At 42.3% G+C, this 21629-nt stretch overlaps 4 protein-coding genes and 1 pseudogene across 4 annotated transcripts; 2 read left to right on the top strand and 3 right to left on the bottom strand.

Annotated features, from left to right (window-relative positions):
- Positions 1–2426: 2426 nt before the first annotated feature.
- LOC120446426 (lysyl oxidase homolog 3B) lies at positions 2427–5599 on the bottom strand. Its single transcript, XM_039627389.2, has 4 exons — positions 5363–5599; positions 4287–5232; positions 4067–4224; positions 2427–4015 (listed from the first exon to the last, which is right to left on the bottom strand). Exons 1-4 carry the CDS (start codon positions 5574–5576, stop codon positions 3798–3800), a joined length of 1536 nt encoding a protein of 511 aa, XP_039483323.1. The 5' UTR covers positions 5577–5599; the 3' UTR covers positions 2427–3797.
- A 4992-nt stretch (positions 5600–10591) lies between these two features.
- LOC120445773 lies at positions 10592–11127 on the top strand. Its single transcript, XM_039626372.2, has 2 exons — positions 10592–10834; positions 10892–11127. Exons 1-2 carry the CDS (start codon positions 10709–10711, stop codon positions 11015–11017), a joined length of 252 nt encoding a protein of 83 aa, XP_039482306.1. The 5' UTR covers positions 10592–10708; the 3' UTR covers positions 11018–11127.
- A 1295-nt stretch (positions 11128–12422) lies between these two features.
- LOC120445487 (trypsin-1) lies at positions 12423–13528 on the bottom strand. The gene has a single exon (XM_039625934.1). It carries the CDS (start codon positions 13515–13517, stop codon positions 12423–12425), a length of 1095 nt encoding a protein of 364 aa, XP_039481868.1. The 5' UTR covers positions 13518–13528.
- A 545-nt stretch (positions 13529–14073) lies between these two features.
- On the bottom strand, positions 14074–15290 carry LOC120445578 (trypsin-1). Its single transcript, XM_039626066.1, has 2 exons — positions 14472–15290; positions 14074–14391 (listed from the first exon to the last, which is right to left on the bottom strand). The coding sequence occupies exons 1-2, from the start codon at positions 15288–15290 to the stop codon at positions 14074–14076; spliced, it is 1137 nt and encodes a 378-aa protein (XP_039482000.1).
- Positions 15291–17979: 2689 nt separating this feature from the next.
- Positions 17980–19027, top strand: LOC120446760 (annotated as a pseudogene).
- The last annotated feature ends 2602 nt before the right edge of the window (positions 19028–21629 follow it).

The following is a 21629-nucleotide window of genomic DNA, read 5'->3' as shown; positions in this document are numbered from 1 at the left end:
CTGCGGTGTTGTTTGCCTTCGCGTGAGTGGGAGTGAACTGTGACTGCGAATGCGAATGTGAATGTGACTGGTAGTCACATTTCAATGCGTTTGACTTTGGTGTGAGCTTAAATACGTATACGTCAAGTGGTGCGGATGTCAGGGGTTTTCTGCTGTGTAATCAAGAGTCGGAACAGGAAGCTTGCCAACGGCAAGAAATCAAAGGCGGAAAGTCTTCACGGCCCTTTGCAGATAAAGGATTTCGATAAGGTATTCCCACATTTTTCACATTTCCACTGAGCCAGATGAATTCGATGCTAATGATGGTGGAGAAGGTTGCACAACGATTGCTTCACTTTCACTTTCGGTTTCAGTTGATTTGCGAAACACGATAATTGCGGCCATCAACAAAGGAGATTTCTCCATTTTCGTTTGGAATTTTGTGGCCCGGCTGGAAAATGTTTACAAAATGTTGGTCAGCTGCAAATTCAATCGAAATCCTGGGCGACTTCATTTCCAGCAAATTGTTATTTCAATTGTCAGCACTCCTCCTCACCATATGCAGTTAATTTTGTGCTTGTGACTGCAATAAATTTTAAATGCACATTTCCAATGAAAGAAGCGAACCGAACCCAATGAAACGAAACGGAAAACAATTTTGTGCAATTTCACTAAAACGACATGGCCATGGTGTGCAAAGGGGGTGGTTGGGTGGTTGGCCGTTTGGTCGGTGGTGCAGTGGGTCAAAGTGACACACATATGGTTGTATGGTATGGCCAAGTCCTCGCTGCAGGACCTCCAACAACAATCGAGAATCGATGTCCTCGGACCTTAGGAATTCAGAGCTTCGCAACTGACGACAAATGAAATTGTTGTTGGCAAAGTGCTGCATTTAAGGAACACACATTCACTTCCATATTGCATTTGTATATTGCATTTGCCCAGCTCTCCTCCTTTGCCATTTGCAGTTTTATGACAGTTTTTAAAGCAATTTCTATGAGTGTAAGTTTGGTATAAGTTGGTCCTTTGCGGCCGGAATTTACACTTATTTTGTTGCGGCAAGTGGACCACATTTAATAGCTAAAGTTCTGTGGCTTTGAAGCACAGGTGTGGAAATCTAAGTATGTCTGGATTACAGTGGTGTATTTGTAGTTTTGCCAATCGAAAAACGGAATTAAAAGGTTTCTTAAATCGATGAAAACTTGCTGACAGATTTCTCAGACGAATCATATATTTGCAAATATATTGGAGATTGTGCAATCAATAAAAGTGTGCACTTAACGCTAAATGCCATATTTTAGAATGATTTATATTCCAAGAATTAGTGATTACAATAAATTATCATAGTTTTTAATGCAGAAATATTAATTAGCTACTAACATGTACTCATTTCTAAAAAGCTTCTTCTCTAAATTTAAAATTTTCGTTCGTTCTCAAAGTATACCTTCCGTCATTACATTTTCCAGTTCTTTGTGCTACCACCGACATTTTGGCAAAGATTTTGAATTTTAAATGCGGCTAATTGGGAATAAACTCATTAGACGCCAGGCAACCACCCTTCAAACCGCCATTCACCGCACACACGAGAATCCTACGTCCTTGTGGCAGACTGATGATAGCATCCCCCCACTCCCATTTTCATCCATTTCCCAACGTTTCCACGGCAAATTTCAGGGCACATTTGGCTTGTTATCATTTTCATGGTTGGTGCGACACATTGACGATGCGAAAGAGAGAGAGGGGGATATGGCGGTAGAAAGAGACGGTTAGCTTGTTGGCTCATTTGTGTGCGCATTTATTGGCTTTTGTTTGGAATGGAGGTACCATTTGTTTTAATTATTATGAAAAGCAAATTGCATAATTGAAAATGTTAAAATCATTTTAATTTTTAATTACAATTAATTCGATGCGCAGCTTTTTGAATATTCCAATGAAGCGGAAAAGGTTAAAAGCCAGAAGGTAATAGAATGTGAGCTCACTAATGGGTTAATTGCCGGCACTGAGATTGCTTCACACATAGCAGCGAAAATGCCGCAGCTGAAATCCCAATTAATGTGCCATATATAGTTGGCTTAGAGCTGGAGCTGTTATCACGAATGGTTTTTCAGGCCAGACCAACGATTTTTCGACCCTGATGATGGATGGTGGTCGCTTGCATGTGAGGCAATCAAATGGTCGTAATGTCATCAACACCAGCCATAAGTGGTCAGCAGGAGCAAAGGACCTCGCACTCACACACGTGCACACATGACAGGATGATGATGATGAGTCACTTTGGTCACGAAGCTATTTTTACGCTTGATTACACGATAAATGAAAATCAAACGTTTGATTGCTTAATGCCTGGGACTAAGGGTCATCCGCACTGGCATCGCCCACCCAGCCAAAAGAAGTGCTGCAATTTCGCCAAAGTATAAGTCTCTGGAGAGAGCAATTGGTATCGAGTGCACTGGAAAAAAAGATTTTATTCATGTGTACAACAATATAAAAGATAAATCAATTGGTAGCTATGGAACAACTTTCATCGTGAATCATTAACAGTTTCCTAATTAAAATGAATTGATTGACAGATGTATGTTTTGCACAGATTTTTTGCAGTGTGCCAGAGCTGGGTCAGTGAGTGAACATTTCAATTATTTATATGCTTGCTTGCCCCCTTCTCCCGCTTCCCACCAACGATCGGCGTGGGTGGCTGGGTGTGCAGATGGGTGTTATGGGGTGGTCGCGTATGTGCACGTGTCTGATAGCTCGAAGAACTGTAACACTTGACTGAATTCTCCCGGTTATCATTTATTTTTTACTTCCCCTCGCCGGACTTTGACTGATTTGATGATAGTTGAGTGCGTTCCAGAAAGTTATTGCCCAGCTCCAATCTAACAGACACGAAATTCCACTTGGGGCCGAATGGTTCGATGGAGAAATCTGCCTTCTTCGCACTTTGATTGATTTGTTAATCCACAAACGAAATACAAATTAAAAGCTTTTTGTTTTGCTCCACTCCAAGACCCGCATAAACCGCTTATGTTAATTAAATTTTTGGGGTTACTCAATGTTCTGTGTTAAAAGCCACCGCCGCAATCAATCAATCCGTAGAAAAGTCTTAGCAAGAAGTCCTTTAGGTTGTTGGTTTTTCTTATGCTTTCGTAACTTAGTTTAACGGAAAATGTATTTACATTTTTAACTCAAAACGGAAAGGGTTAAGTCAATGGTGGGTTGGCATCCTACTAGATAGATGAGTGGGGTTAGTGGCTTGTGAAAGCTTCTTTAAACAAGAACTGAGTAATCAATAACCAAAAGCCTCTTAAGATAGTTGGAAAAGTATTGACGGTCCACTTAGCAAACGAACTTTTAATGGTTGACAATTTCAAGAGAGAGAAAAATAGATCATTTAAGAATTTTTCCTATGCATCAAATAACCTAAGATGTCTGTTAAAATGTATTTATAAAAATCCATTTTTTTGTTGACCACTTACCCTGTTCTTGTGTTCAACGTTAGTCCGATTTCTTCGTGTTGTTCTGACTTATATCTCGGTTAGTTTCACTTCAACACCTCTACAAGTCTCCGGCTATTGACACCTGATGAATGCTTGGTTGGTTCCAAAAATTCTAGAATATCAATGTCGGTGACATGTTTCCACCCCAGCGGCTTTCAAGTTCAGCACAAGAGTTTTTAGATGTGCACATTTAATTATATCGCATGCGAGTTAGGGTTAAAGACACAAGTGTAGAAAATATACAAGCTCCCTTTGGTTAATCGTATTTGGCACTTCTTGATTTGGTTCCAGTCCACCGCCCACTTAATCCTAACCATCCACCCCTTAAGGTCTCCCCAGCCGGCAGTTCTGCACCCTGGCAAAGTTTTCGGTGTATATCAGATCGCAGATGGCAGCGTTGTTATCATAATTCATCTCGGCCACCTTGAACTCCGGATTAATGGCTATCTTGAGGACATAGGTGCCGGGACGCAGATCTGTCACATCCACCCATTGGCAGTCCAGATTGTATAGGTACACATCCGAGCAGTTAATGGAAATGCCTACAGGGAGATGGCTTTAAATGTGAAACTCTAGGTTATAGTAAAGCTTACCTTGATCTCCATAGTTGGCGCAACTATACTTCTTGGCAACTCCCGGCAGACAATTACTGTCCTCCAAACAGAAAGACGCCTTGTGTCCTTGAGCCACTTTGCGACCTCGCAAATCGAAAATATCGAAGGTGGCAAACACCTCCATGCTGTGAAAATGCCTGGCAAATTTTGAAATCAAATTAATATGTTTATTTTCCAGTATATTTTACAGTGTACTCACATATGGCACATGTGCCACTCCCATTGGCTCTTCTCCTTGAAGGGCCGGAAATCCGCATTGCCCGCATTGATGGCAGCCGCCGTAAACTTGAGCAATCGCCTGGATCGATAGCGCCAGTGGGGATCATCCCGCTGGATTTGATACGCCTCGTTGGCCACACAGTTCTCCTCCATGGCGCACTGCATCAGCAGCATGGGTCGATCCTCCAGATGGGCCGTCTGTTCGATTTCCAGATAATCCACCACCAAATCGGGGGCAATATAGTCACAGATCACAGCGGCCACGTGCTGCCGATTGCCATGGCAGCTGACGATACCCTGACTTGCATCATGATGCAGACAGTCGGCCAGTTCCGTTTCGTTGCCATAGCACTCGCTGCCACTCAGCACGGGTCTCGACACATTGGAGCCACCAAAGAAATCCGTTTGGAAGGCCTCACTGGCATAGCCCAGGCCGAGCTGTCGGCACACGACATTGGCCTCCAACAGTGACCACCCATCGGCGCACACACTGCCCCACCGACCGCCATCCAAACTGACCTCCACACGTCCCTCAATCCGTGATCTGCCGTCTCTCAGTCGCACATACAAACGTGATCTCGAGTGGATTGGGTACTTGGGCAGATCCTCGTCACGGATGATGGGTGATGCAACGGGGATCAGGGCATTTTCCGGGGGATAACAGACCACGCCAGCCGCCTCTCCTGGCTCACAATCGTTCTCGCCCCAGCCCTCGAAGTGACAATCCACTAGTTCCTGCTCGTGACCTTCGCAGAAGAGGTTGTCCATCCAAAAGCGACGACGCGCGGGTCCAAAGAAGCCACTTCTCGTATACCGCCTCATGCCGGGAAAACCCAGTTGGCGGCACACAATGTGACCTTCGGCGGAGTCCCACTCGTCATCGCAAACTGCTCCCCATTTGCCATTGTGCAGGACCTCAATGTTGCCTAAAACGAATATTAATATTACTATATGAAATGAAATAAATATGAAACAGATGTATCTGTATCTCTGTAATGTTCTGTAATATTTTCAAGAACATTATTTTTTTAGAATCTTACATTCTAGTAGCCTTACCTTCGTACTCATTATCTCCGCCCACCAGCCGAATAGCTCCCTCCTCCTTGTTCAGGACTTTTATGTACCTGTGCACCAGTCGCTGGCGCTCCAGACGAGCGTCCTCCAAGGATCGGTGCTGCAGCACACCATCTGCCAGGTGAATGGCCAGTAGAGACAGGCACACAAGAGTGGACTTCATCTTGAGGACTTTTCGATCTTCGAGTGCGCACATTAGTACGCCGCGGCGTTCGCATGAGAACTGAAGCTCAACGCAAATATTTGAACGGCAACAGAATCATTTAACTATGAACTGGCCAGATACAAAGATACATAGATAGACGGCTAGATGGGTAGGTAGGTGGCTTGTTAGGTACATATTCAGATATCTGATGCGGTTCAGAAGCTCGCTCAACTGACGTCATTGGCCGACCGACGAGGGCGCAGATCGAGAGTTTATATCTGAGACCCGAGCACCGATGTCGGCTATATCCAGTAGCGATTCCAAATCCAAAGCTGAATCTATTTCCCGCACGTATGCATGTCACTTAATGAGTTTTTCAATTTGAGGCAACACTGACATTGCCGTTGTCTAAGCGAATTGGCCAATGTTACACTGAGAAAAATTAAATGTGCGAATGGGGATTTCCAAATCGCAGCTTAGTGAATTTCAATTTTATTACTGAACGTAATGAACATAATGCATGGATCATCTTAAATACAAATATTTGTTACTTTTTTGATACGACTGTTTTTCCGGTGCACGTCGAAGGCCAAACAAATATTGCTCTATAAACAAATGCGAAAAGGAAGCACTAACCCATCTAGTTTATCTCACAACAATAAACCATTATAACATATTTCTCACACCCATTACAAACATTTAATGAGAGCTTTGTCTGAACCCTGAACCCGCCACCTCCTCCCAGCCGTAAAATAATGCATTGCCAAATCCAAAAATGGGAATGAAAATATGGAAAACGAAGCCATAATTCCGGCACTGAGTGAACACGACCCACATATGAATACAAATCTGTTGTTCGGAATTTAACTACCAATGTATGTATAGTATGTTATACTCGTATCTGGCTTTGAGTGAACAAACCGGCTAAATCATCGTCATCGTGGGGAAGCCCATTAGTTTTGGCATGCAGCCATTTGAAACGTTGCATGCAACATCACGGCCCTCATGACATTGACACTGAAACCATTGCTACGGAAAAACTAAATAACAGAAAAAATAAAAGCTCACACATGTCTAAAAATAGGAGGGACCTGGGTGGCTCATTAGAAAAAGTGCCAGCAGCATAATCGTAATTGGAAATCAAACTCGATTAGGTCAGCTGAATAAATGAATGAAGCGGGAGGGGCACAAAAACCATTGATGCGTGCCTCCACACATTTGCTGGATAGATTTTCAAGATCAATGTGGAACAGCAACCGGTAGTTGTCTAATCAGTTAGATGGATGAATGACAGTTCGTTGTTACAAATAAAATAGTGTCATTGCTATGAGGAAACTGAGCCAAAAGCATGCTCAAAATACACTAAGTAACAATACATTAAACTCAGGAAATAGTTCAATTTATATGGAAGAGTTCTGCATGTCAAACCTTTAAGATTTAATTATATTTTTATATTAATTATTATTTTCCATGTCCCCCATTAATTTGCTAACTCTCCATAAAATCCCATTTTATTCGACACTCACACATCCCGATCAATGAACATTTTTATAACCAACTCAAACGCATAACTATGCCATAACAAATATGTGAGCCATTTATAAGGTCCAACATGCATAGAGTGCTATATCTATGTAAATATCCTTGGATCTGGCCGCACGAAACGATCATAAATATTGGCCAGAGAAATTAATTGGATAAACGTTTTATGATATTAAATTATGATGGCCGAAGAGCTGGAGCAGCTCGCTACTTGGCCATTCGAAATATTCCCACACAATTCAAAGGGGGCGAAATTTTATGAGTGCGTAAATTCCATTTGGATGGCCGCAAGGGCTAAAAGGGCGCAAAGGACATGGCGCAATCCTGGCGCACCGTCATGCACCAAGGTAATAAAATTCGATAGAAAATCGTGTAATAAAATCATTACACACACAAGAACCAGAAGCAGGACAATGTCTGCTTCAGCTCCATTCGACTTGCCATCTTCTGCCAATCCGGGCACTAAAATCAAACGGGTCCAGCCACACCGCAGGCATCTGACCAATCTGCAGCACCTCCGACTCCTGATCCTTTGGCACCAGCTACAGCTTCAGCTTCAGCTTCAGCTCCAGCTCGCGGCTCCTCCGGGTATATAAAAAGTGCGGCAACGTGAGGCGACAAGTCCGGAGCCGGAGCTGCGAGGAGCCTCCTCTGGCCAACAATAAAATGAGAGAGTCGAGGAGTCGGATGAACAAGAAGTAACGACAAAGTGAAAACCAGCAGGAAAATAATTTGTGGCGGAGTTACCCATCCCAAGGGGCTGATTTCCACTGTGCTCCTCCTTGGGAGAGATGAAGGTGGAGGAGTAGGAGGAGGAGGCAACGAGAACAAGGCCCAGAACGGATAAAAAGATAAAAAATGCTAAAGGGATATGGAAAGGCGGTAAATTGCTTTATTACTTAAGTGAGCCAGAGATGATTAGGTTCGCGCTGGCCGCGGTTGCTGCAGTTGCTGCCTTCGGGGGACTCATTAAAACGGAGTTCCTAAACCGGACTTAGGAAATTGAAAATGAGAAAGGAAAACGAGTAATAAGAACAAAGGCTTTAGTGGTACTAACAAAGTATTAACTTGTAATAATATAGTTAGAGCCAGAGATTAGAGCTAAAGTTAAGATACATTCAATGATAATGTGTTTTAGTTTCATTGAGCAAAACATGATATCAAATGTAATCTGACTTTTTGGGTAAGTTTTGGTCTAAACTTAATTTTTCCTAGATTTAAGTTTTCAGCAAAGCCCATTCTTTCACAACTGCTATCTGAGAACCATAACTTAATTTGCAGCAAAGACATTAAATCTTTTCATAATGATATCATACAGTCGTAACACATATAGCGTGGCTCATTTGGACATTAATAAAATTGGATGACGCGCTGACAGCATAAATGTCACCGAAAATGCTATTAAAACTAAATTATAGCCGGCATAACCATGATTCATGAGCGGGAAGACCTCAAGTGCCTCAGTGCCCCACCCTTCGACCTCTGTCGGCGAAAAGAAATCGTAAAAAAATATAAAATGCCAAATTTGTAGCTAGCTTATGGCAAAAAAAGATTATTAATTCTTAATAAGAAGGCGTGGAAGGCAAAGAGGGCAGTGAGAAAATGGAAACAAAAACAGAAATTCTATAAAAAATGTGGCAAGTGGGGCGTGTGTCTATATGGCTGCCTTGAAAATGTGCCAAAAACGCAGAAAAAATACAAAAAAAAGAACGAGAACAAACCATTGAAAAAAGTTCACAATCAGTGGATGCCCTGGCTTGAATACCCTTTTTTATGGGAATGCCATAGATTCTTTTATTTTCGTTTTTTTTTTGGTGGACTGCGAGCACAAAATGAAACCAAACAGAAATAATAAAATTAAAATGCGCCTTTTGCTTGGCTCGAACTCAGTCAGTTGGACACAAAAAGTCGGGAGCAATAAAAATAATAATGAAATCAAAGGAATAAAAACAACAGAGACAGTTACAAAGACTTACATTTGGCCAGACACGATGGATGGGCTAAATAGAAAAGGCAGCTGGTAAAATTGAAGTCGAAGGACATTGGGAAAATTGCTGTTCGGTTCTCGTTGCGAATCATAATGAGCTTTTCGAACAATTTTCGTTAGCTGAATAAGAAATTATTTCATTGCCGTTTGAAAACCCAAAGCAGAGTGGTACTGAATATTTATAAACATGTGTTCCATCGCCTTAAAGTTGGTAAAATGCTGTACATTGCAGTTGCCTTGACCAGCGATGATTGAAGCTTTCCACAAATAATTTGAAAACTTCTTTGGCACTGTAAAAATGATTTATTCAAGCGTTCAAATTCGATGGAACATCCTGCCAAGCTGGCGACATTTTATTTCCGTTGAATGACTTTGGTGGTATGCACTCAATATCACAGCGAGTGTGTTCCTGATATATTGTATTCTACCAACAGGTGGCCCTTCCGGTCATGAATTTATTTTACATGTTTTATATTTACCAAAAGCGCTTTTAAGGAGATTTTTCAGAAGAATTTTCCGCAAATTTTTACAGCTCACTTCAATAGCAGGTCTGCGACTTCTGACATCACAATAAAATGTAAATACAATATGACGGCATGTATGGTAAGTCATAAATCCTATGACGTCCCTCTCGGCAAGTAGCTATATTTTATTTTACTTTATTTCATTTTAATTTCGGCTTTGCCATTTCAAATGTTCACCCCAAGGCGCTGTCTTTGCCAAGGATTTGCGACAAAAACTTTTCGCTCATTCCGCTGTCTGTCTACCCAGACAACGTGTGTAAATATTTATTCTTGGCTTCTTGTAAGACTGCACAGCGAAATTTCGCTAGATAGCAACTAAAACCATTTTCATAAAAACCAACTTGCGCCGAGTAAGTCAATACAATTGAGTTTAAAATGTGCGCATGGAAATCAATTAATTTTTTGTCCCAGTTGCCGCTAATTGAATTTGCCATATCGCAAAATACACTACTGAAATAATAAATAATAAATCCAGTACTCCATTGTTCGCTGGGGAAACGTTGAAAAATGGAGCGACACACATGTTCCATATCATGGAATTTGTTCCCGTGCCGGCTAAATGAATTATGTAACATGTCTAGCCATTTAGTGCCATAATTCAAAGCAATCTATGCCAGCCCAGACAAAATAGTGCCCATCACCGACAGAGGCGGGAGGACGGGACTCCAATAAAAAAGGGGCGTGGCAGGGCTTTATGTGAGAACCTAAATTGCACGCAGTCCAGACAAATTGCATTTGCATAGCGTAATTGGAAAATGTCGCGTACGAAAGAAAAAAGTGATTGAAAAACTATAATTTGTGCGGCGGCTATTGAGAGCTGGAATAGGAGACATATCTAAATGGGATCAATACAGGGAATTTTATTAAGTTTGCTAATTATAAGCGGTATTGGTAGAGTAAAAGGGTATGTTAGATTCCTTGAAAAGTGTGTGAGCGTCGAGATCGCAGGCTCTATAAAAGCCCAAAGCCCAAAGCATTATTAAACAGGAATAGAAACTGGTTATGCTTTGAAAAATGAATCATTCTGTATAAAATTTTTGACCCGGTTCCAAAATAGATTCCACAAGTAACCCCAAAATCCCAAAATCCCCACTTTCGGTGCGAGTAATTTGGGAAGCTCCATCGGGAAAATGCCGGTGGCCGTTCGTCTGGTGGAGGCCTTGACCCTGATCACAATTATGGGCCTGATTACCTGCATTGGTCTCAGCGTGATTCTGGCCCAAAAGACCCTTAGTATGACTATTACATTCATTGAGGTAAGTTTCGTAGTTAAACGTTTATATTAATACTCATCATCGTGAAATTGCGTTTAGCCTGCAGCGAATATTGCCGACATGGTACTGATTTTAACCGAGAAAGTACTGGTGTCCTCGCTACTCTGCGTTTTGAGACTAACAAATGTGGTGGGCAGTGCCCTCCAAGCGGCCGGAATCGCCTGATGATCCATATGTCATGATATATCAAAGTTGCCCCCACTAACTTTCGGTTTTCTGATCAATGTTGTATGCCTCGAAAGTTCCCAATATATTACTCGCCTTTCGTTTTATTATGCCATTACTGTCCGACAGTATTTTTGTTTTTTTTTTTTGTTTTTTGCTAAGGGGTCATGGCAAACTAAAAAGCGGCACCGCTCGCTAATATTCAATCAAACAATTTTACGCCCCAATAAACTTTTCTAACCTGCGGCTGGCCAAAACAAAAGTGCAAAAGACCAAAAATAAAATAAAGCAGAACTCAGCTCAATTGCAGCAAATTTGCGCCTGGCTAAAAAAGGAATTGGGGAATGGGACGCACCACGAGAAAAATAAATATTTTTACCACAAAAGCCAATTTGCCCGCACAAATTTAAACTTCGCTCGAGGTTGTACATAATTTTTGGTGCTTTTTTATGTACTTTCAAAAGGTTACTTCCATTTTCTCAACCGGTTATACGATTCAGAATTATGATATGCATTTTATAGATTTATCTACTATTTTTAGTCAAATTTTGTATATTATTTTGATAAGGTTGTGGCACTGATATATTTTATTTCTAGAATGTATAATTACATATATCAGTAAATATATACGGCTTTTATAAATAAAAAAGTAGCGAAAACATAAATAATTAAATATAACTTTTTAAAGGGTATGCGAGACTTTGCTTTAGAGGTATACCCTTATACATTTTTCACTTTCAGCCGCCTTTAAAGTTTTAACACCTCTTTGCAGCTGCTTATTCTATTATTTAGTTATTTATCAATGTTCTGACTTTAGTCTGGGCTGGGTTTCGGTTTGGGTTTGGGTTATGGTCCAATCCCAATGGGATCGGCACGCACAGCGGACCACAAGCCCCCATCCCAGAGTCGTCTGAAATCGAGCGTAGGTGTCTGCGGTTGTAGCTGTGTGCATGAGCATTTTTTGATTTAGTGGCAATTTCGTGTGGCAAAAATTGCAGAGTGCCCCAAGGGTAGACTTGAAAACAAGCGGATTACAGGCGGAAATTGAGGCAGAGTGAGTGGAGGAGCTAACAAGCCGAAAACTGGAACAATAAGCAGTAAAACACCTCAGAGAAATCGGCATGTAAGCGGTGATCGCTGGAGCCAGCTCATTCATTATCCTCCACCAAGGGGCGATACTAGCGGGGAATCTCTGGCCTTATAATTGGCATCATAGATGGAAGTAGAAAACTTGAGTTAATACTCAAGATCCCTCTGAAGCACCATACCTTAAGATAAGTGATGTTGCCTTTATAACCTAATACGAAAACTTAATTATTATCCCCTTTTTTCATATTATAAACAAACTCTTGAGTGGCCAATTAGATTTTATTTGCAATAAATTGGGCGAAGAAAGAAATCAATATCAAATCAATTTATTGGCCTCCACAACCACAGGATCTGCTTCTGTGGCCCCATCTGCAGTGGTGTCCTCTTGGTCTCCCTGCTCGGTAGTGTTCATCGGGGAGACTGGCTCTCCAGGAGCTTCTGGCTGGGCACAGGAGCAGGCATCCTTGGTGTTCTCGGCAATCCAATCGTTGAAGCTGCCCACTCGCGTGTAAACACCCGGTGCATTAGGCTTGGCACATCCTTCGCCCCAGGACACGATACCCGCCAACTGGTAAGCGTCTCCGGAACCCAGGACATGCATGGGTCCACCGCTGTCACCTTGGCAGGAGTCCTTGCCGCCCTGCTCCACGTAGCCGGCGCAGATCATGTTGTCGGTAATCTTGGACTCGCCGTAGTTGCTATTGCGACACTCCTCCTGGCTGAGAATGGGTACCTCCACCTCTTGGAGGGTATCCGACACTGGTCCTCCTTCACTCAGAGCTCCCCAACCGGTGACCACGGCAGTTTGACCTGCATAACTCTCGCTTGGAGTGGGCAAGCACACTGGATGCATATCGATGCCAAGACGAACTGGTTCATTGAAACGAATCAAGGCAATGTCACTGTCAAAGTTTCTGGTGCTGTACTTGGGATGGATGAGCACCCTGGAAACACGGCGATCCACGATCTTGACGTGGCTATCCTGACGATTGTGCTCCAGCAATCGGACCGTGATCAAACGATGGTAGAAGCCATTCACACAATGGGCGGCCGTCAAGGCGTACTGATCGTTAACCAACGAGGCGCCGCAATAGAAGTTACCAAACCACATGAGCATTATCATCCAAGGATACTCATGGACCTCCGTCTCCTGACCGCCGACGATGCGATGACGGGTATTGATGTTACCACAGGAGCACTCGGCGCACTCCCTTTTGGCCGGAGAGCTCCATTCCGCTGGCACCTCGGGGCCCAGGATCGACTGAATCCAGTCCAGAAAGCTACTCTGCCTTAGTTGAGCTAGATTGTTTATAATCTTTTCTGGCTCGGAGGCGGAACGCAGAGAGGGCGTGGCCCAGGCAAAATCGCCCAGTGCTATGGCAAGAATCAACAGAAGATGAAAATTACACATGGTGTACTAACCTGGCCAACTGGCAATTGGCAACTAACCAAATGAATCCTGGCCACATCCAGCAAGCAGACTGATGAGAACCAGAAGTACCAGCCAAGCCAAAGAACTGGCTAGACCAGAATCCCGAATCAGAAAGGAAACCGGCTCCCAAGAAAGGTTAGCGCACTTAATGGAAACTTTTCTTTTAATCAATAAATATAAAACAGCTTGAAAATGGGATCTTCGACAAAGCCGAAGCTGAAATACTCTTGCAAAGGTGGCAAAAGTGTTTTATGATGTTGTTTAAAAATGTTTTGGAGCATATATCCCAAGAAAGTGAAAATTATTTTCGGCGAAAATAGTTCGTTTCTTGGAATATGGGACTTGTGATTTTAGGAAATAACAAGCTTTTAGTAATGAAAACTTGTCTTTCAAACGGTGCTATTGCATGTTGTAGAGATATTAGAAGTATCACATTGTATGGATATAATTTAAAACATAGCCTAAATTTGCAATTCTTTGCCACCCAAGCAAGAGTATTGAATTATGAATAGATACAGAAATAGCCAGATGGTCGCTACTTGATCTTCTTGGTCTCCTGCTGGCAGAGGCAAGCCTGTTTGGTGAGGTTCTTGATCCAGGTACCATAGCGATTCACTCTGGCATAGACGCCAGGATAACCGGCCTTGGCACAGCCCTCGCCCCATGAGACCACGCCGGCGATCTGATGCTCTCGCGTTCCGCTGGCCACGATGTGCAAAGGACCTCCACTGTCGCCCTGGCACGAGTCCTTACCACCCTCGTCGTATCCTCCACACAACATATTATCCGTGATCTTGTTGCCATAGCGACTCTTGCGGCATTCGTCCTGCGACAAAATGGGCACTTGAACCTCCTGAAGAAAGTATTATATATGAATTCATTTATAATGGAACTTATATTTATTTATTTATTGTTCAATCTAAATTAGCTTACCTGAAGTGTATCGGAAGTGGGTCCACCAACTTTGAGTGCTCCCCAGCCAGTGACTATGCCATTTTCGCCCTTGAAACTTCTGCCCGGCGTTGGCATACAAACGGGATGGAGCACCTCATTGAACTCCACCGGCTCATCCAACTTGATGATGGCTATATCGTTGTCATAGTTCCGGGCATTATACTTGGGATGCGTGATCACCTCGGCCACCTTGCGATCGATCTTTTGCATGTGCGACATCTTGCGATCGTGTTCCAGTAATCTCACCGAGATTCTTTCCTTGCGGAAACCATAGACGCAATGGGATGCGGTCAAGAGGAATTGATCGTTAAGTAGGGAGGCGGCGCAATAAAACCTTCCGCCATATAGCAACATGGCCACCCAGGGGTACTGATGCACCTCCGTCTCCTGACCACCGACGATTCTCTTCTGTATATTGGCAATGCCGCAGACACAGTCGCTGCAATTCCTCGGCGGATTCAAAGTGGGTGGTGCCGGAGTGGTTGCCCTCCGGGTTGTGGTGGTGCTGGATGATGGCCCTGGTGTGGTGGTGGATGTGGTGGATGCCGCGTCCGGCATCACGGAGCTGCTGCTCAAGGTGGCCAGAGTGGCATTTTCCGAGTCAGAGGCACCGGGACGTTGTGGCAAAAGTGAGAGAACCCATTGGATGAATGTGTTCTGCGATTGTTTCAGCAGCGGATTCGCTGTCGTTTGGTTCGATGCATGATCCTGGGCTGCTGATTGATCCTGGGCTACTGATAGCCGTGGAACGCAGCTCAAGGCCAGGCAGATCAGCAGACACAACCAGGCTCGATTCATTTCTCTAGACTTTTTCCGGCTTTCTCCACAGCGACACCACCGATTCACTCGCGTGGCTCTCGGCGAACTGATCGCCCAGCCGCTTGGCCAGCATTTGAAAGCGGCATTTCACCCAAAAAAAAGTGGTTCTGGCCGGTGGCACGTCCACTTTGCCAATCCGATCCACACAGAGAGAAACACAGGCTTTATTTTAGCTTTGTTTAGCTTATAATCAAAAGGAATCGTAGGATATAGAACATTTCTTCTTTTGAATGAGTATATAATATACTCTATAACCAAATATTGATACTCATACCGAAATTTACAGAATTAATTAAGTTTCTTTTCAGTGGAAATGCATATTTTTTAAACATTTTATTTTGGGAATTCACCTAGCATAACTGTGTGTGAATTTTTCGCGGTGCATTCTCGCACTCCCCTTAAATTTGCATTTGTATTCTGCGCATGCGTGGGCGCCTCAGGGCATCCACACTATCCACTATCCACTGCCACTTGACCATGATACTTCACTCGGTTGGCTGGCAAGTAACCCACACCACAGAATCGGAGCCACTCATCCACAAAAGTTTGCTTTTTGTTGTAATTTGCGCCACTGAAGTAGCGAAAGTTTTTTTCTCGCATCAAACTTATTGAAATGAATTTTTTGCCTCTTTTCCATCCAATCGATCGCTTGGCGACGCATCGTAATTTTACTTTCTTTTGATTTATATTATTGGGGGCTACTTCTCGGCGATTTTGTGGGTCGGCTGGTTCCGTGTTTTTTTTTTTTTTGTGTGTGTGTGGACAGCTATAACAGCTGACAATAAAAACAGCAACAATGCAACTGACAACAATAAATTTGTGGCACTGTTTACATTTACACCGTTTACGTGGTTGGCTTTGCCAATTTGGCCAACTCATCGAGCTTGGGGCGTTTTTATAAACAGGGTGATATGTGGGTTAAGAACTATGATCTTACATAAAGAGAATTCCAAATGGAGTCAAGTTTTATTCGGTAATTTAAATATTGTCATTTATTCTTATATTGATTTTAAATAGTTCCTTTTATTAGATTGTAAAGATTACAGTTCGTTCGCTTTGGGAAACCTGGTTGACTTGAATTCCAGCATTTATTACCCTTTTAACTTTACAATGAGCAGTATCCACCCCAAAGACATGAAGCTGTCAGGCTGGACTTTCCTTCTTGCAGAGATTAACGATGCAGCCGACTTGTGGCATCCACACGTGTCCACTGCAGTCGTGAGTCATATTGGTCATGGGCTTAAGTAGCCCCCAACCCACGGGATCATTAAAAGCAACTTGTAGGGCTGTGGAGGCGGCGCCGTTGCGCCTGCGCCACTTGGATGACCGCCCATTGATGGATGGTCGATGGATGGAGGAGGGACTGGAGGAGGGATTGCCCTGAAAGAAGGCAGGGAGCATCGGCAGAGGTCTAGCCGAGGAGTCGGCGGTTGGAGGAGTCATTAGTATGCGCACACATAACACTTGGCATATTAATTGTCCGCGTAATGTTGGAGGCAGATGCAGTTCGAGTGGAGTTACATGGAGTTGCAGTAGGGCTTGGATGGGGGCTTGGGCTTGTGGATGATGATGATGACGAACTAATGTCAGTTCAGCGGACTCTGGGCACTAGAGATGCAAATTGTAACTATTCGGAAATGAATAGGTATCCCAGCATTGTGTACTTAAGAGTATATTCACGTGAATAGGTAATGCAATATATAAAATGAAATAGTAATAATATCATGATAATAAAAATATGCAAAATTTTTTAGAACACTCGCTTTGGTATGCAGAGTTTGTTATCCTGCATTGATACAATAAACCACGATAAAATATTCCAATTTAGCGCCGGCATTTAATTGAATTCCACCTGATTTTTCGCTTTTATTTTAATAGATCGTTAGCATCACTGGTGGGCAGCCATCAAAGGCATGGTCAGATCCATTGCCCAACCGCAGTGCACGCAGTTAAAACAAAGTGCCATTTGCATAATACTCCGGCTAGACAAAACCGAATGAAAAATACGGAAAAAAAGAGAGAAAAAAAACGGCCAAACAAGTTGCATGTGTGTGGTGAGGTGAGCTGAGCAGCACATCTATATGTTAAATGGGAGTGGGGTTATTTACGATCCCGAGGAAGGGACCTGCACTTGGCGACGCAATTATGCAAGGCCCACTCACCGGTGAACGTGACCACCAACAGAGTGAGACTCTGGGACTGATTGCCGGGAAAGCCTGTCCCTCCACTGAGGCACTGAAGCACTAAAGCACCTGGCTTGGGCAGATTGGCTCTGGCGAACAAAATATGTTAATTGGCATTGTAATATGCACATTAGATGTTGGCAACTACTACTAAGCGCTCATTAAACAAGGCCAAGCTCATGCTCGGCCAATTACAGCCGGCAGGTACTATGTACTATGTACATGGCATGTCACCAAGGATGGGTGGATGTGATAAATTGGGGGTATATGAATCGATTATGATGCCAGATTGCCACTCCCAAGCTTGGTCTATCTTTATAAAGAGTGTTTATGGCGAGTAAATTAATCAAAATAGGTAAATGGAACTTCCGTGGTAAGCAACTGTATTATTTTTATTGGCCATTACATGTCGCTTTAAAAGTGTTGTTACTAAAGAAATATTATTTCATTTTAGTAGGCTGCGGAATATTATTTAGCAGCTGTCGAACGCCTGAACCCAAAAACCCTCAGATCACCTTCACTTATACAGCACACCACACCTAAATGGGATAGTTTTATGTTTTTCGTGAGTTTTTGTGTTTGGATTTCGGTGTTAGTGCTTGTAAGCGTTACAAATTTTCAGTTGTGTTGAGTTTTTGTTAAACAAGTAAGTTGAAATACGCCTAGAAGATTATAAGGTAGAACTTGAAATTTAATACCGGCTTGCAGGTCACTTTCGCCATGTATCCGAACGAGACTAGTGCTTCCTCGAGGAACACCAAAGGTGCCCCAAAAACCACGTCCTCCAATGGTAGTAATGGTGTAGATGGAATAAGTTGCACCTGCCAGGATTGCGGCTGCTGCGATGGATCTTGCCGGAACTGCAGTTGCTCCAACTGCCAGAGGAGGCGTCAGCGAGTCGAGCGGAGAACATAAAGCTATCCGTGTATATATTTGGATCACCAAGGTGGTTAGGATGACGTTCCTCGAGGACTGGCCACCGCAGAACTATCCTTTCGATCCGGACATATTTTGGAGTTATTATTGGATTTACTCGGATAATAGTATTAGTTCTTATTCCATATGCTGAGATACCCAACACTTGGATTCCCTGTACTGGGATACCTCAAACTGGGATACACGGATACCCTATATTTGGATACCTTATACTTGGATTCCCTATGCTTGGATACCCAACGATTGGATACCACATAATCGGACTGCGTTTGACTCGGATTACAAATATGTTTTATGGACATAGATACCCTATAGTTGGATACCCTAAACTGGGATAACCTAAGCTTGGATACCCTGTTCTTGGATACCCCATACTCAGACTGTTGGACTCGGATTACAAATATGTTTTATGGACATAGATACCCTATAGTTGGATACTCTAAACTTGGATATGGTTATCCCATATTTGACTGCTGTTACTCGGATTTCACTAGGGACTCAGAAATGTGCAGAAAACACCTGATTGATTCAAACGTTAATCTATAAGACCACACTATGGAATTGGCGAACACAAAACCTAATAAACTTAAAATCGAACACTTGGTGTTTTCTTTGCCATTCATTTTTCTCAGTTTTTCTGGCAAAATCAATTAAATATGTGCGATTTCTGTGCACAATAGGCTGCTCTAAAGATAATTTAATTTCAGGAGAGTGGATCTCTTAATTTCATTGGCTTTAAGGATGTACAACTCCCGTGGCAAGCCGCAAAAAACAATTACAAAATTGCTGGGCAGCCGTTGGCTGGCTGACATGACCTGACCCCTTCTTTTTCGCCAAAACACGAGCGCACATGTAAATGGAAAATTTTTCACAGACAGTTGGGTGCGTGTAAAAAATTTCACTTTTGATTTATGCGCGTGCCGTGGCAAGGTGTTGTTACAAAAAAAAAAGGAAGAAAAACATTTTTAAATATCGGAAGAGCTGAAAAATTTTGAGAACCTGAAGCAGTTATAGCCAAAATAAAATGGCTGAAAGCTGGGGGTGCAAAGCAGAGGATATTGCAACATATTTGCATAGACAACCATTAGGGGCAACGACGACCATTCAGCCACTCAACCATTCAAGCCATGAATGGCTATTACACCGAATAGATTATGTTTTGCTATGCACGTTGCCCGGTTGCCATAAAATTTTATCTGCCAAGTTAATTAAGCCGGTAGTTAGCCGACTGGGAAGCTGGCAACGCAACTGAACTCAACGCAGCTCAGCTCAACTATCCCGGAATGCTCCTGGCTCTCCTGTTCATTTGCAGTTGAAAATTTAATTAGTTATTCCATTTGCGCGCCACACTCGCTTTTCATTGCGGCCATTCAGACAGCTACCTCTCATTTGCCGGTCAACCCAAAGGATTCGCGAAAGGAAAATGAAACTGAGCTCTTTGTTTTTTTTTGTTAGGTCTGTTCAGTGGTCTGTGGCGGTGTTGGTTGCAAAAGAGAAGGCCACGAAAGTAGACACGAATATCTGATCATGAGTTTCCACACCTTGGCTGAAAAATCAGTAGAATCGCATCAAAGCTCACGCAAGGAAAAACTTTTTTTAAGGGGCACATGCAACAGTCGGAGTCTCAAGTTTCAGGTTGCAACTCTAGCACGCGATTTCATTTTTTACACAAACGCCGATTATGACCTGTACTTGTTGAAAGACTCATACAAAAATGAAGCGAACAAAAAACAGCTTAAAAATGTGTAATGGTTTTTTGGGCATGCTCAACATACTTGCAATAATTTGCATGCGACTCTCGAATGGCATGCAATGGATCCTACTCACGCAAGGTCCCATAATGGATTAATTACAGGGTAATGCGATTCCAGACAGGTCGCACACTAGCTGGCAGCTATAAGTTATAAATAAATGAAAACTTCAAGACCTTTGCCATATTATATACTTGTCAAACGAAAGTCTGGCAATGAATTTAACTTACACAAAAATATGTCTTGCACTTAATATTTCGATTGGTAATCGTCTACTTTCTTACTATATTACATTTTAATTAATATCAGCTCACTATAAAACCAATTAGCCACGTCTATGTGGAGGCTTCTATTTGGTCAGAGGTGGGCACCAAAGGCGTTACATGTTTAAGCACTTTGAGAGCTTGTTTGACCATCATGAAGAGCAAACATAAAAACTCAAGGAGGTACGAGCACTTCAGAATGGAAATTGGTATTGGTATGGGAACATTAAATGGAATTTTTAAATGCTCTTGTAACTCGCCGCTGATCACCGTTCCCATTCCCAAACTTAAGACAGAAAGCGAAAAAAATAAATAAAAAAATACAATTTGTATGCTGGCGACAGGTGATTCAGATTGTTTTTGGCTTGGGATCGGGAAGTTGCCCTCGTTTCAATCGATTGCATATTTTATGCTCCCATAACGACTCATTAATTCTATGGGAATGTAGTCGTAAACAAGCCATCAAATCCGACCCGTTATTACATGGTATGGGGGAGAAAAGAAATAAATAAATCGGTGCCATAAAATCTTGTTTGTTGACATATTTAAATTACGTAAAAATTGAATAATCAAATGACCCAAAATGGCCAATAATTATTCTACAAATACTGTTCATCAAAGGGAACGCAAACCTGTTTTCCTGTTCTTCTTTCAGATAAATCAGAAGCAAAGCTGTGTCTTTGCTATTTAATAAATTATTTCTTGAATTTTAACGATGCGTGCTTAAAAGTGAAAAGTAAAAACTAGTGTATTATTTCATATGTACATATTAAAGTAAAAAAAATAATGTTTCAAACCGCAATTAATTAAACCGCGCTTCATTTAATTGCCCCAAGTGGAGTCAAGAGACCACGAGATCGTGAACTGCGCAAAAATGATGATACAAATAATACTCTTTATATGAGTTCAAAAAATATAGCAGGCAACCATGGAACCTTTACAAATAATTTTTTGAATATACAAATATAAAATGCAAAACCCAAGAAAATCTGACTGACCATAGTCGTTTAAAAGAGTATATAAAATAAGTTTTTTTTTAAAAACTGACACAGTTTGTGGTCATAAATTGCGACCAATATTATTTGCAGCTTCATATTCTTTCATTGATGTTTTCAATAATTCATAAAATTTCTCTGTGCGCAACCACAGGTTAATTGAAGCGTTTCCTTGCCAACCGCAGAAAAT

The sequence above is a fragment of the Drosophila santomea genome, chromosome 2R (assembly GCF_016746245.2).
Source record: "Drosophila santomea strain STO CAGO 1482 chromosome 2R, Prin_Dsan_1.1, whole genome shotgun sequence".
Classification (NCBI taxonomy): Eukaryota; Metazoa; Arthropoda; class Insecta; order Diptera; family Drosophilidae; genus Drosophila; species Drosophila santomea.
Note: the sequence above shows the minus strand (reverse complement) of the source record. Positions and strands in the feature narration are given on the sequence as shown.

What these genes read in the sequence shown, in the direction of transcription:
- LOC120446426 (XM_039627389.2), bottom strand. Translation starts at nt 5,576, where the DNA reads ATGTGCGCACTCGAAGATCGAAAAGTCCTCAAGATGAAGTCCACTCTT. An exon ending in CGGAGATAATGAGTACGAAG is followed by an intron (nt 5,233 to 5,362) that starts GTAAGGCTACTA and finishes TATTCGTTTTAG; the next exon opens with GCAACATTGAGGTCCTGCAC. An exon ending in GAGTGGCACATGTGCCATAT is followed by an intron (nt 4,225 to 4,286) that starts GTGAGTACACTG and finishes AAAATTTGCCAG; the next exon opens with GCATTTTCACAGCATGGAGG.
- LOC120445773 (XM_039626372.2), top strand. Translation starts at nt 10,709, where the DNA reads ATGCCGGTGGCCGTTCGTCTGGTGGAGGCCTTGACCCTGATCACAATT. An exon ending in TGACTATTACATTCATTGAG is followed by an intron (nt 10,835 to 10,891) that starts GTAAGTTTCGTA and finishes AATTGCGTTTAG; the next exon opens with CCTGCAGCGAATATTGCCGA.
- LOC120445487 (XM_039625934.1), bottom strand. Translation starts at nt 13,517, where the DNA reads ATGTGTAATTTTCATCTTCTGTTGATTCTTGCCATAGCACTGGGCGAT.
- LOC120445578 (XM_039626066.1), bottom strand. Translation starts at nt 15,290, where the DNA reads ATGAATCGAGCCTGGTTGTGTCTGCTGATCTGCCTGGCCTTGAGCTGC. An exon ending in CCACTTCCGATACACTTCAG is followed by an intron (nt 14,392 to 14,471) that starts GTAAGCTAATTT and finishes TACTTTCTTCAG; the next exon opens with GAGGTTCAAGTGCCCATTTT.